General features: G+C 41.0%; 1 protein-coding gene across 2 annotated transcripts; it reads left to right on the top strand.

The window, feature by feature from the left end:
* Positions 1–211: 211 nt before the first annotated feature.
* On the top strand, positions 212–14,873 carry cpb2 (carboxypeptidase B2 (plasma)). 2 transcript variants are annotated; one of them, XM_021571501.3, is made up of 11 exons: positions 212–426; positions 1,288–1,363; positions 1,583–1,707; positions 2,026–2,134; positions 2,488–2,589; positions 2,751–2,858; positions 3,098–3,208; positions 3,736–3,826; positions 4,083–4,285; positions 5,614–5,698; positions 10,520–14,873. In XM_021571501.3, exons 1-11 carry the CDS (start codon positions 350–352, stop codon positions 10,714–10,716), a joined length of 1,284 nt encoding a protein of 427 aa, XP_021427176.1. In that variant the 5' UTR covers positions 212–349; the 3' UTR covers positions 10,717–14,873. The 2 variants fall into 2 exon arrangements, with proteins under 2 accessions (XP_021427176.1, XP_090064406.1); XM_090208280.1 differs by having other exon boundaries at positions 251–426; positions 1,214–1,363.

Below are 14,873 nucleotides of genomic sequence, written 5' to 3'. Positions count from 1 at the left end.
ACCAAAGCAAATATTAGGCCTAGCTTAAGAAAATTATTTTTTGGCTAAAGGCAGTTCCAGGATAAAGTTTAACCCAAATAAATGACAATATATAATTTCAAGGTGTGGAAAGGTTTGAAAAGAAAGACCTATATTATTGAATCTTTTTTTTCCGGGGGGGGGGGGGGGGGGGGGTCATGGTGTAGTAAACAGCTCACTGTTATTGCAAAGCAGCCCAAAGCTCTCCTCGAAAAAGTAAAGTTTAACTTAGACTTTACTCTGGCTAAATCAACACAGATCTCTCTCTCTCTCTCTCTCTCTCTCTCTCATGTTAACCAAACATCTTGCATAAGTTTTGGACACATTAAACATGAAGGCTCTTCTAATATGGGCTGTTTTACTGAACTTTTACAAGCTCCCTAAGACGGGTGACTGCGCTTCAACACAGTAAGTTTCCCACAGTAAACATTATCATAATTGTTTAGGAAACTTTGCTTAACTTAAATGAAAAATAGATGCGCTTGATTGACAGATCCAGAAGGACATGATAATTTTTACTCTTTCCACTGTATATCCTCCTACATGTTTTCTGTATTTTATTTAAAGTAGAATGAAGTGATCATTGACATGAAGTTGACATCATTGATATGATTTAAGGAATTCACATTCACAAGAATTCATGAGATGACAGGATAAATATAAACCCATGTATTTGCTATAATACAGAACTGTAATGAATAACGAACTATATGAATCTGTGAAGGATAACACTTCAATTTGGTCAATTTGCCTTTGGCTCAACTTAGTCCACGCCAAACATTTTGACTATGTTAGCCCACACAGCTTCAAGGATGCACTTTCATGCTAGGTTTAAGACCTCATATTTAAGCTTATAGAGACCCCAACTGGTGTATAGAAAAATCTCAAAATGATCTACTTTGGTTTAGATACAAGCATCATGAAACCTGTAACCCAATAAATTAATTTGACTTGGTGAAAATCTGTTTTTTTTATTTTTTATGAAATTGCTTAACACTTTTTCCATGTGGTTTATTCCTTCACAGACTCCATGAAATGATGACCTCTTCCTAAATATTTGGTCAAATTATTAATTTTGTGTTTGGTTTCCTAGAAACAAGGGTGGCTCAACTTACCCCTTTGGCTCAACTTACCTCACTCTCCTCTATATCTCAATAGTCTAGTGACCTCTCCTCATCTCCTTTCCTATGTGCAGATGAAGAGGAGACGAGGAAAGGAAGCCACATAGGACTATTGAGACCTAGCCTATTTTTCCTTTGTCTTTCGCAGTGACCAAGTTCTCTCAATCCAAGTCACAACACATCAACAAGCAGATATTGTGAAGAACATATCCAGCCAATATGAGGTACGATAATGATGTGATAATAAACAAATAATTATCTTGTTTTAAAAAAACGTTTCACTTAAACCAAAAACATTGTGCCAATTACTATTTTTGTTTCTGTACTAGGTTACGGTGTGTTGTTTTCAGACTTCATATTACGCACAATTAGGATATATTCTTTTAAAGTTTATTCATGCATTTGTGTGTGTATGAACATGTGTGTTTGTGTGTGTCTCCCAGACAGTTTTGTGGTCACCTACTTCACCTGAGTACATCGGAGCACACACTGAGGTGCACCTGTTTGTTCCTGCCAACAAATTGGGGACTGTCACAGACCTGCTGCAGACACACCACCTAACACACCAGTATGTCATGTGATCAATTGTCATATTTTAGTGACACTAGCAATGTTAACACAACACCTAACTGCCTCATCAAGAAGTTCTGTTTTATTGGCTTAATGGCTAAGGTGTTGGGTTTACAGTAGCAAGAGATTGAGTTCAAGCCCCGGTTTGGACTACCAGCTGACTTCGCTTTAACTTCAATATTGATTTTGTTGTGTTATGCCCATATTATGGTCATATCCATGACATTGAATAAGCTATCAGTATTATGAAATGCAGATAGAATGTTTTTAATAGTTCAGAGAAATCCCCAAGAGCAGGAATGTGTGTTTGTTTCAGAGTGCTACTGGACAACACAGAGGAACTGATCGAGATGCAGACCAGGAATGAATCGTCGGACCCTAGAAGCAGTGCATCTTATTATGAGAGATACCATTCTCTGGAGGACGTAAGATACCGGATTGTGTCATGTCATTTCCTAATGCTATTAACATAACTGTAATGTAATGTAACATTGACATAATCTCAATGTAACATCCCATTAACATTATTTTAAAGTCATAACCTTTTCTGGGCCCTTATTCATACAACGTCTCAGTGTAAGAGTGCTGATCTAGGATCATTATGATGCCTTTTAGATAATAATGAATAACTTTATATAGCCAGGGGCAGCTAGCCTTAGATCAGTTCTACTACTGTGAAACACTTTATGAATACAAGGCCCTGGTCATTGTGGTCCCAGCTGCTAGATATCAAGTTTGTATTTATTATGAAAATGTTTACATGCTGTCTATTTTATAGATCTACTATTGGATCAACAAGACTGCCCAGGACTACCCAGACATGGTCAAAGTCACCCTGATTGGCTCATCATATGAAAAACGCCCACTTTACGTTCTCAAGGTTCCCCAAGCTGCTTTTTTAGCAATGATTCGTACAATTATTATATTTGAAAGTAATGTCATTGTCATAGTCCGTTTATAAGTCCTAGTCATTTCATACAAGCAACAGTCACATCCAAATCATCTGATCAAATGATTGCATTTCTCTGTTGTCTTCATCAGTTGTCTGGACGACAAGAGAGAGCTGAAAAGAGAGCAATATGGATTGACTGTGGCATTCATGCTAGAGAGTGGATCTCCCCAGCTTTCTGCCTGTGGTTTGTGCAATATGTCAGTACCTTGTTCCTAAAATCCCGATTCCACACCAACTTATGCTCTATCTATTCTGATAGGCCCTACTGTATACATATTTGGTTATATAGCGTCTTCATAACTCATTGGTGATGAAGTTGGATTGAAAATGTTTATGATGGCTCTGGAATTGTATTAAATCGTATTGCTCACTATTTTGATTTGGAACATAGACAGCTATATTAAACTGTTGACTCTTCCTTGTGCTCTTTCCTCAGTCCTTGAACTTCTATAATCTAAACAATGACATCACTGAGATGCTGAACAGTATGGACATCTATGTGCTGCCTGTCATGAACCCGGATGGATACAAGTACACATGGACAACGGTAAAGAACAAGACGATTAATAAGAAATTGAGTCAGTGGTTGCGTTCCGGGACGACAACATTGCAGACGTGGTATTGACCAATAGTTGTGTGCCACCTCATCGACTGTGCAGTCATGTGTCAGATTGCTATGTGATGTGGTTAGCTCATATGTTAAACACCGATCCAGTGAGATCTGGCATGAGTCTGCAATGTCAGTCTGGAATGCTGCCAGTGCCTTCAAATATGTCAATCTGAGCTACACAAAAATGGTCATCTCTACGGGCACTGTGCATCATATGGACATACTTAGTGCATATGAATGATCTATGAGCCAAGATCCATGATCTAACACACAGATCCATTCCACTCACTCCTAAACAACTCAACTTTATTCTGCATAATGTATAAACAGAATGTCAGAGAGATTTTTTATTTTGTGAGTTTACGTCAGTGTACGTTTTATGAGTAGGCTATATGTTTTGAGTGGATACAGTATGTCAGTATTTGTTTTGTGATTATACTGTGTGTGCTCCTTTGTTTGACCAGAACCGAATGTGGAGAAAGAATCGTTCCATGAGCAAGGAAAGCAACTGTGTTGGAACCGACCTCAATAGAAACTTTGACGCAAACTGGTGCAGTAAGTCTGAAATGGAAACTGAACTGGCAGCTTGAGGGCTACTGGTCTCTGATCCCACAATCAAACTACTGCCGTTGTTCCCTTGGGCAAGCCTCTTATCCCTAAAATTGCTCTCCATCCAGGGGTGTTGCACAGCAACTGACTCTGTGTCGCTCAACGCATGTGTTTGTTTCTGGGGGTGTTGGGAAAAAGGCAGAAGACGACTTTGTGTTCTAACCAAATGGAAAATAAACGCTCTATTATATTCCCTCTGCAGCAAAGGGAGCCTCCAACAGGCCCTGTGATGAGATATACTGCGGCCAGTTCCCAGAGTCGGAGCCTGAGGCAGAAGCCGTGGCTAACTTCTTGCGCAGCCACAAAGACTCAGTAAAGCTCTATCTCTCCATCCATTCCTATGGTCAGATGCTGCTCTTCCCATACTCCTGCTCCAATGAGGAGGTGCCTAACCACGCCGAGTTGGTGAGTTGTTGGAAGAGATGAATGGGTGGATGAATCCTAGGGATCACATATTAGGCATTCATTTGCAGTTGATAAAGGTGTTTGTAGGCAGCTAATTAGGCCAATATTCTGTATAATTAGCCATTTATTAAGCCTTTTCAGTGTTTTTCTATTCACACAAACAATAAATGGCTAATAGTACCTGAAATGGCATAGGATGCTACTTATAAATGCCTATATGGTGATCCATATACTGGTTTTTGAACAGTCAGTAAATATCATTACCCCAAAAAATGCTAACCTCCCCTGGTATTGGTAATGGTGAGAGGTTAGCATGTCTTGTGGGTGTCTTTGTGCCTCTAACGTTCTCAATCATCATTATTCACAATTCATTCAGGCTTATCCGTAATTATGGTAATCAAGTGTTCAGAAATATATTATATTCTTATTTACAAGCAAAGTGACTCCAAAATGACACTACATTATTTACCATTAATTTCTATTTGGCACAAAATAATCTTTAACGCATCCAACAAGTTTGTAGAGTCTATAGCTTGACGAAGTCATTTCGTGCTGGGAATTTGGGACCAAATACTAAGCTTTTGTATAAGGGCACAAGGCGAGACCCAAATGCTGACACAGGCAGGAGGTTGAGCTCCGATACTTATTATACCAAAAGGGTTAGGCAAAAGGCAGGTCGGGGACAGGCGAGAGTTCATAAAACAGGTCAGAGTCCAAACAGGGCCATGCGATAGGCAGGCTCGAAGTCAGGACAGGCAGGGGTTCAGTGAACAGGTCCAAGTCCAAACAGTACCAGGGGATAAGCAGGCTCGAGGTCAGATCAGACAGAGTGGTCAGGCAGGCGAATACGGCGTCAGGACAGGCAAGCGTCAAAAAACCAGAGACTGGGAAGAATAGGAGCTAGGAGAATCCTGGTTGACTTGGCAAAACAAGACGAACTGGCACAGAGAAACAGGAAACACAGGGATAAATACACCGGGGACTAATGGGGAAAACAGGAGACACCTGGAGGTGGGTGGACACAATCACAGACAGGTGAAATAGATCAGGGCTTGACATTTTGACTACTTTAATACAATTTGTCCAAATACTTTTGGTTCCCTAAACTATGTACAAAAAGGGCTGTAACTACCCTCAAATTAAAGCTGACAGTCTGCACTTTGACATCATAGTGATTGTATAATTTCAAGTCCAAAGTGCTGGAGTACAGAGTTAAATAGCAAACAATGTGTCACTGTCCAAATACTTTTGGACCTCACTGTATATAATCAACAACAAAAAATGACTTTCTTTTTTATTAACTCTGTTCCATTGTTTTTTTTTAACAGTTTGAGCTTGTACAGGAGGCAGCCATGAAAGTCAGAAGATACTACAGGAACAACTACAAATACGGCGCATCAGCAAAAACAATATGTGAGTTGGTCTTCATCAGAGTTGGGGTCAATTCCATTTTACATTTTGCCAACTCAGGAAGCATTGGAATTAATTAATTGACCCCAACCCTAGTCTCCATCAAAAACAACATTGTGATACTCACAGCATTTTGTCTGCATCACATAGGTTGGTGAGGCAGGCAGCAAGGTTCAGACAAACCCCCACTGTTGCAAACCAAATGCTGGCTAGAAGCATGGGGATATAATGTTTAGATGCTTTTTTCCAGTGGAGATTATGTTTATGAATTGCCTGGCTGGGCGGTGGGACAGTGGATGCACATTGATAATTCAAATGGAAATGTTAACAGGTATTACCCGGGAATTATTGTGAATAACTCCTGGCTATCAGCATCCAGGATCCAAATATACCGTTTAATACAACCTGGTCTCAGAGCATTTAGTAGTATTCTGTACATAAATCCATTAGTATGATATGTTACTTTTCGTATAGTATGTATTAATTTGTGGATGTCCATCACCCAATTCATATAATATGTTACGAATTACAATTCGTATAACACTAAACAAAAATATAAACGCAACAATTTCAAAGATTTGACTCAGTTACAGTTTCAATAAGGAAATCAGTCATTGTAAATAAATGAATTAGGCCCTAGTCTATGGATGACTGGGAATACAGATATGCATCTGTTGGTCACAGATACCTTAAACAACAAAAAAGGTAGGGGCGTAGATCAGAAAACCAGTCAGTATCTGGTGTGACCACCATTTGCCTAATGCAGCGCAACACATCTCCTTCGCATAGAGTTGATTAGGCTATTGATTGTGGCCTGTGGAATATTGTCCCACTCCTCTTCAAAGGCTGTGCGAAGTTGCTGGATATTGGCAGGAACTGGAATGCACTGTCGTACAAGTCGATGGGGGACATGTCTGGTGAGTACGCAGGCCATGGAAAAACTGGGACATTTTCAGCTTCCAGGAATTGTGTACAGATCCTTCTGACATTGGTCCGTGCATTATCATCCTGAAACTTCAGGTGATGCTGATGGATAAATGGCACAACAATGGGCCTCAGGATCTCGTCACGGTATCTCTGTGCATTCAAACTGCCATTGATAAAATGCAATTGTGTTCATAGTCCATAGCTTATGCCGGCCTATAGCATAACCCCACCACCACCATGGGGCACTCTGTTCACAACGTTGACATCAGCAAACCGCTCGCCCACACAACGCCATACACGCTGTCTGCCATCTGCCCGGTACAGTTGAAACCGGGATTCATCCGTGAAGAGCACACTTCTCCAGTGTGCCAGTGGCCATCGAAGGTGAGCATTTGCCCACTGAAGTCAGTTAAGACGCCAAACTGCAGTCAGGTCAAGACCCTGGTGAGGACAACAAGCATACAGAAGAGCTTCCCTGAGATGGTTTCTGACACTTTGTCCAGAAATTCTTTGGTTGTGCAAACCCACAGTTTTATCAGCTGTCTGGGTGGCTGGTCTCAAACGATTCCGCAGGTGAAGAAGCTGGATGTGGAGGTCTTGGGCAGACGTGGTTATATGTAGTCTGTGGTTGTGAGGCCGGTTGGACGTACTGCCAAATTCTCTAAAACGACATTGGAGGCTGCTTATGGTAGAGAAATTAACATTCAATTGTTTAGCAACAACTCTGGCGGACATTCCTGCAATCAGCATGCCAATTGCACGCTCCCTCAAAACTAAAGACAACTGTGGCATTGTTTGATGACAAAACTGCACATTTTAGAGTGGACTTTTATTGTCCCCAGCACAAGGTGCACCTTTGTAATGATTATGCTGTGTAATCAGCTTCTTGATATGCCACACATGTCAGGTGGATGGATTATCTTGGCAAAGGAAAATGCTAATTAACAGGGATACAAACATTAGTGCACCCAATTTTAGAGAAATAAGCTTTTTCTGCGTATGGAAAAATTCTGGGATCTTTTATTTCAGCTCATGAAACATAGGACGAATAGTTTAAATGTTGTGTTTATTTTTTGTTCAGTATATACAATACCAGTCAAAAGTTTGGACACACCTACTCATTCAAGGGTTTTTCTTTATTTTCACTATTTTCTGCATTGTATAATAATAATAGTGAAGACATCAAAACTATAAAATAACATGCATGGAATCATGTAGTAACCAAAAAACTATTCAACAAATCAAAATCTATTTTAGATTCTTCAAAGTAGCCACCCTTTGTCTTGATGACAGCTTTGTGCACTCTTGGCATTCTCTCAACCAGCTTCACCTGGAATGCTTTTCCAACAGTCTTGAAGGAGTTCTCACATATTCGGAACACTTGTTGGCTGCTTTTCCTTCACTCTGCAGTCCAACTCATCCCAAACCATCTCAATTAGGTTGAGGTCAGGTGATTGTGGAGGCCAGGTCATCTGATGCAGCACTCACTCTCCTTCTTGGTCAAATAGCCCTTACACAGCCTGGAGGTGTGTTGAGTCATTGTCCTATTGAAAAACAAATCATAGTCCCACTAAGCGCAAACCAGATGGGATGGCGTATCGCTGCAGAATGCTGTGGTAGCCATGCTGGTAAAGTGTGCCTTGAATTCTAAATAAATCAGAGTGTCACCAGCAAAGAACCATCACACCTCCTCCTCCATACTTCACCGTGGAACCACACATGCGGAGATCATCTGTTCACCTACTCTGTGTCTCACAAAGACACGGTGGTTGGAACCAAAAATCTCACATTTGGACTCATCAGACCAAAGGATGGATTTCCACCGGTCTAATGTCCATTGCTCATTTTTCTTAGCCCAAACAATTCTCTTCTTATTATTAGTGGCCTTTAATAGTGATTTCTTTGCAGCAATTCCACCCCGAAAGCCTGATTCACACAGTCGCCTCTGAACAGTTGATGTTGAGATGCGTTTGTTACTTGAACTCTGCAAAGCATTTATTTGGGCTGCAATCTGAGGTGCAGTTAACTCTAATGAACTTATCCTCTGCAGCTGCACCAGAGGTAACTCTGGGTCTTCCTTTCCAGTGCCGATCCTCATGAGAGCCAGTTTCATCATAGCGCTTGATGGTTTTTGCAACTGCACAACCTTCATGTCTCAAAGTAATGATGGACTTTTGTTTCTCTTTGCTTATTTGAGCTGTTCTTGCCATAATATGGACTTGGTATTTTACCAAATAGGACTGTCTTCTGTATACCACCCCTACCTTGTCACAGCACAACTGATTGGCTCAAACGCATTAAGAAGGAAAGAAATTCCACAATTTAACAAGGCACACCAGTTAATTGAAATGCATTCCAGATGACTACCTCATGAAGCTGGTTGAGAGAATGCCAAGAGTGTGCAAACCTGTCATCAAGGCTGGCTACTTTGAAGAATCTCAAATATAAAATAGATTTAGATTTGTTCAACACTTTTTGTTACTACATGATTCCATATGTTATTTCATGGTTTTGATGTCTTCACTATTATTCTGCAATGTAAAAAATAGTACAAATAAAGATAGACCCTTGAATGAGCAGGCGTGTCCAAACTTTTGACTGGTACTGTATGTTACAAATTTTCAAAAGGTACAATGTATCAAATCCAAATAAAATGTATTTGTCACATACACATGGTTAGCAGATGTTAGTACGAGTGTAGCGAAATGCTTGTGCTTCTAGTTCCGACAATGCAGTAATAACCAACGAGTAATCTAACCTAACAATTCCAAAACTACTACCTTATACACACAAGTGTAAAGGAATGAAGAATTTGTACATAAAGATATATGAATAAGTGATGGTACAGAACGGCATGGGCAAGACGGAGTAGATGGTATAGAGTACAGTATATACATATGAGATGAGAAATGTAGGGTATGTAAACAAAGTGGCATAGTTTAAAGTGGCTAGTGATACATGTATTACTCAGTCCCTGCTTTGATGCACCTGTACTGACCTCGCCTTCTGGATGATAGCGGGGTGAACAGGCAGTGGCTCGGGTGGTTTTTGTCCTTGATGATCCTTATAGCCTTCCTGTGACATCAGGTGGTGTAGATGTCCTGGAGGGCAGGTAGTTTTCCCCCGGTGATGCGTTGTGCAGACCTCACTACCCTCTGGAGAGCCTTACGGTTGTGGGTGGAGCAGTTGCCGTACCAGGCGGTGATACAGCCCGACAGGATGCTCTCGATTGTGCATCTGTAGAAGTTTGTGAGTGCTTTTGGTGACAAGCCGAGTTTCTTCAGCCTTCTGAGGTTGAAGAGGCGTTGCTGCGCCTTCTTCACGACGCTGTCTGTGTGGGTGGACCAATTCAGTTTGTCCGTGATGTGTACGCCGAGGAACTTAAAACTTACTACCCTCTCCACTACTGTCCTGTCGATGTGGATAGGGGGGTGCTCCCGGTATTACGAATGTGCAAATGTACAATGTTTTTTGATTTAGGTTGAGGTTAAGGTTAGAGTTAGGGGATGGGTTAGCTAACATGCTAAGTAGTTGCAAAGTAGCAAAACAGTAGTAAGTAGTTGAAAAGTTTCTCATTAGCTTAAAATGCTAAAGTTCCCCATGATGAGATTCAAACTCGCAACCATTGGGTTGCTAGATGTTCGCGTTACACGCCCACCAATCCACCTTGACCAACCATTCTACTTTCGTTTTTTCATTAAGCAACCATCACTCTTATGTAACCATACCAAATGCAACATATCATACTAATTTGAGTGTCCCAGATAGTCTATGAGACCAGGCTGTTTCATAATAAAATGCTGACAATTGCTTTGTAAAGCTGTTTTAAGTTATTTCTTTATAAACAGTCACTACAAAACCAGTTAAATTCCTTGTTCTTCCTTCGTCCTTCTACAGACTTAGCTCCTGGAGGTTCTGACGACTGGGCCTACAACCTGGGCATCCACTACTCCTTCACTTTTGAGCTGGAGGACCGTGGTCGATATGGTTTCCTCCTACCGCCATCATTAATCTCCAAGGCCTGCAATGAAGCCCTCCTCGCTCTTAAGAGTATCGCTCTCAGAGTCATTCAGAAAACACAACCCCAACCCTAACACGGAACGTGTGTGCGCCATTGTGCATAAATGTATTTTGTCCCCCCACACCAAACGCTATCAGGTTAAAATATCAAAACAAACTCTGAACCATTGATATTAATTTGGGAACAGGTCGAAAGCATTAAACATGTATGGCAATTTAGCTAGCTAGCTTGCACTTACTAGTTAATTTGTCCTATTTAGCTAGCTTGCTGTTGCTACCTAATTTGTCCTAGGATATAAACATTGAGTTGTTATTTTACCTGAAATGCACAAGGTCCTCTACTCCGCCAATTAATCCACACATAAAACGGTCAACCGAATCGTTTCTAGTCATTTCTACACCTTCCAGGCCTTTTCTTCTCTTGACTTTATAATGCGATTGGCAACTTTCATAAATTAGGTGCATTACCGCCACTGACCTCGTTCGTCTTTCAGTCACCCACGTGGGTATCACCAATGAGGAGATGGCACGTGGGTACCTGCTTCTATAAACCAATGAGGAGATGGGAGAGGCAGGACTTGCAGCGCGATCTGCGTCAGAAATAGAACTGACTTCTATTTTAGCCCTTGGCAACGCAGACGCTCGTTGGCGGGCGCGAGCAGTGTGTGTGCAATAATTGAATAACATGGATTTCTACATTTATTTTGCAACGCTGGCGCACGCAACGAGAGCAGTGTAGTCAGCCTGCAACCCTTTATGCCCCTGAGAAGTTGTCTGTGAAAACCTGAGCAGTTTCACATCTGATTTTGTCCAAAGTAATCCCTTTTATCAAAGTATGTTTTGTGTGCGTGTCTGTCAAACATGATTGTAAATTGTATCATCATTTTGTGTTTTTAAGGAGTAGGGCAGTCCCAATCATGACATAATGAGTTGTTTGTTGGAGGAGAGGAGAGACGGGGGAGAGAGTGCTGAAATAGCAATGGGTCTGATGTGAACCCATGCAGCTGCAAGTGGTGTTCCATGGGCAGCGTCTTAGACCGCTAGGCCAGCCTAGTGTCACCCTAGCACAGCATTCATGTTTTTGTAGTAAGAAATCATAGACACTTGTTTTATTCCAACTGTATATCCTCCTACAGCTTTGAAGCTTAAAACTATAATTGTGTTGACAGTTCTCTGTGTGTAGGCTTCTAATGGTGTAACAAGATGAATATTCCAACAGAAAACAATAATGAAATTAGATATTTAAATGTTGATGTTTTGGCCTTTCTGAGAATGTCAATTTTTTCCACTGGCTTCCCTTTAGTTTGAAGCATGGCTAGAAAACATACCATCATTGCACTGCTATGGTGACACACACATCTCAGAATAATCTTCACACAGATGTCATTGCCATATACAGACCGCATAGATAGAAAAAAGACCCCTTTATGGCCATTGTTGGCTGGTCACATGTGCAAGCCGAACTGTCAAAACCTTAGTCATTCTATATTGGTCACTTCACTGTGTCCTATTAATACATATTGACTTCAATTATTCAATTGCATGTTTTAAAACTACAATACACTGTGGGAAGCTAAGGTTGGCAGGAGTCACAAGGTGATCAGAGTGTGTTGATTTCCTGTTCATTGTAGTTGAAAATGTAAAAATAGTTCACAATAAATCACACACAGACCAGAGCAGTACAGGTGACCAAAAGTATGTGGACAATATACTATATATACAAAAGAATGGACACCCCTTCAAATGAGTGGATTTGGCTATTTCAGTCACACCCGTTGATGACAGGTATATAAATCAAACACACAGCCATGCAATCTCCATAGACACACATTGGCAGTAGAATGGCCTTACTGAAGAGCTCAGTGAATTTCAACGTGGCACCGTCATAAGATGCCACCTTTCCAACAAGTCAGTTCAAATGTCTGCTAGAGCTGCCCTGGTCAACTGTAAGGGCTGTTATTGTGAAGTGGAAACGTCTAGGAGCAACAATGGCTCACAGAACGGTACTGCCGAGTGCTGAAGCATGTAGGGCATAAAAATTGTCTGTTCTCAGAAGAAACATCAGCACATTAATGACATCGATATACATGGCCGAGCAGCTGCACACAAGCCTAAGATCACCATGAGCAATGCCAAGTGTTGGCTGGAGTGGTGTAAAGCTCGCCGCCATTGGACTCTGGAGCAGTGGAAACGGACACATCTGGGTTTGGCTGATGCCTGGAGAATGCTACCTGTCCAAATGCATAGTGCTAACTGGAAATTTTGGTGGAAGAAGAATAATGATCTGGGGTGGTTTTCATGCAGTGAAGGGAAATCTTAATGCTACAGCATACAATGGCATTGTAGACGATTCTGTGCTTCCAACTTTGTGGCAACAGTTTGGGGAAGGCCCTTTCCTGTTTCAGCAAGACAAGGCCCCCGTGCACAAAGCGAGGTCCATACAGAAATGGTTTGTTGAGATAGGTGTGGAAGAGCTTGGCTGGCCTGCACAGAGCCCTGACCTTAAACCCATCAAACACCTTTGTGATGAATTGGAACTCCGACTGCGAGCCAGGCCTAATAGCCCAACATCAGTGCCTGACCTCCCTGATGCTCTTGTGGCTGAATGAAAGCAAGTCCCTCAGCAATGTTCCAATATCTAGTGGAAAGCCTTCCCAGAAGAGTGGTGGCTGTTGTCGCAGCAATGGAGGGACCTACTCCATATTAATGCTCATGATTTTGGAATGAGATGTTCGAAAAGTAGGTGTCCACGTACTTTTTGTCATGTAGTCTCTGTCAAAGCGAGAACCTTGAAGCCCAGCAAGAAGGTTAGAGCTGGTGCTCATCATTCAGGCAACAATACAAACACACACATCAAATCTCTTACCAGAAGAACATTTTTAAAGATTCTCAGAGCTTGACACAAATAAAGACACAAATAAAGATGAGGTTGCAAGAGAAGAAAATGTCTGTCAGATTGATGTTATAATAGCAATTTTCGTTTGGTGGAAGAGACCCTCTGGAGCTGCTGCAGTGTGTCTGGGGCTGCTGTTTGTTCTCCTACCGGCTAGGATCATAGTTCGATGTGCCTGCTGTGATGAGTACAACAACCTGACTAAAGAGAGAGACCAACTAGAGACCAGCCACAACAACCTGACTAAAGAGAGAGACCAACTAGAGACCAGCCACAACAACCTGACTTAAAGAGCGCAAACCAGCTTCAGAGAGAGATAGAAAGACTGAGGCCGTGGTATTAGGGTTTCTATTAGCCGATATGTTTCGACTTGAGGTTCAGCAGTAAATACATCTTCCCCTTCAAGTCAAAACGATCCTCAGCCATAATGTTTGTACCACGGTGATGAATGCGGATATGGCTAGAAAACGTACCCAATCCAGGGATGGAAGATGTGCCTGTACTCCTCATGATCCCATTATCCGATATGGCAAAATCAAGAAGATTGAAATACTTCTGGAATTAGCTAGTCTAGCATACTGACGAAAAAGACAGTTAAATAATAATGATTGGTTTTCCATGTCTATTCATCAATTGCAGTATTAGTAAATGTTGATGATAATAGTTCTAATCACACTTAATAACCATTAGTAAATATCCAATTCATTATGTGTATGTTTTCTAAGTGATCTCATGAACCAATAACTCATTTACAACTGGTTTGTAATTTAAATAATAAATCATTTAGAAAGTATAAAAATACAATTAACAGACACCTTAGTCATAATTGTATTATATTAAACATGACAAAATATGTTGTTACAGTGTTTATGAAAATGCTGCTTGGTGGAAATGTTTATGTTTGTGCTTTTCTAATAATCAATTTCTCTGTTCTATTAATGTGCTTTTCTAATAGCCAATTTCTGTGATCATGAGTGACTCATTGAACGAATCCTAACTATCAGTATCTGCAATTTGGCACTATGGTATGTCCAGAACCTTATTTTGAGAAAGAGATATCTCAGTTTCAAGGTCTCAGCTTAGAGAGAAGCAGCCTTGGGAGGTATTAGTCTGTCACATGCATGACCCAGTATTGGTCGGTCACATGAAGGAAGTAAACGTTAATGATGAATTAATTATGAATGATGAATAAGCTAAATCATGCAAATATAACTTGTCTGTATATAAGATAACTAACAGGACTGCCCCGGGTAGAGCTCCTGATCGACATGTGTACTTGGTGCATTGAGTTGGTTGGAACCTCTCCAGCGCACTGATAATAAAGAATTTCTAATTTAA

This window comes from Oncorhynchus mykiss, chromosome 18 (genome assembly GCF_057628025.1).
Source record: "Oncorhynchus mykiss isolate SJ-2025 chromosome 18, ASM5762802v1, whole genome shotgun sequence".
Lineage (NCBI taxonomy): Eukaryota > Metazoa > Chordata > Actinopteri > Salmoniformes > Salmonidae > Oncorhynchus > Oncorhynchus mykiss.
Note: the sequence above shows the minus strand (reverse complement) of the source record. Positions and strands in the feature narration are given on the sequence as shown.

Coding starts and splice junctions, on each gene's coding strand:
- cpb2 (XM_021571501.3), top strand. CDS start 350: ATGAAGGCTCTTCTAATATGGGCTGTTTTACTGAACTTTTACAAGCTC. Junction 427..1,287: donor GGTGACTGCGCTTCAACACA/GTAAGTTTCCCA, acceptor TGTCTTTCGCAG/TGACCAAGTTCTCTCAATCC. Junction 3,827..4,082: donor CTTTGACGCAAACTGGTGCA/GTAAGTCTGAAA, acceptor TTCCCTCTGCAG/CAAAGGGAGCCTCCAACAGG.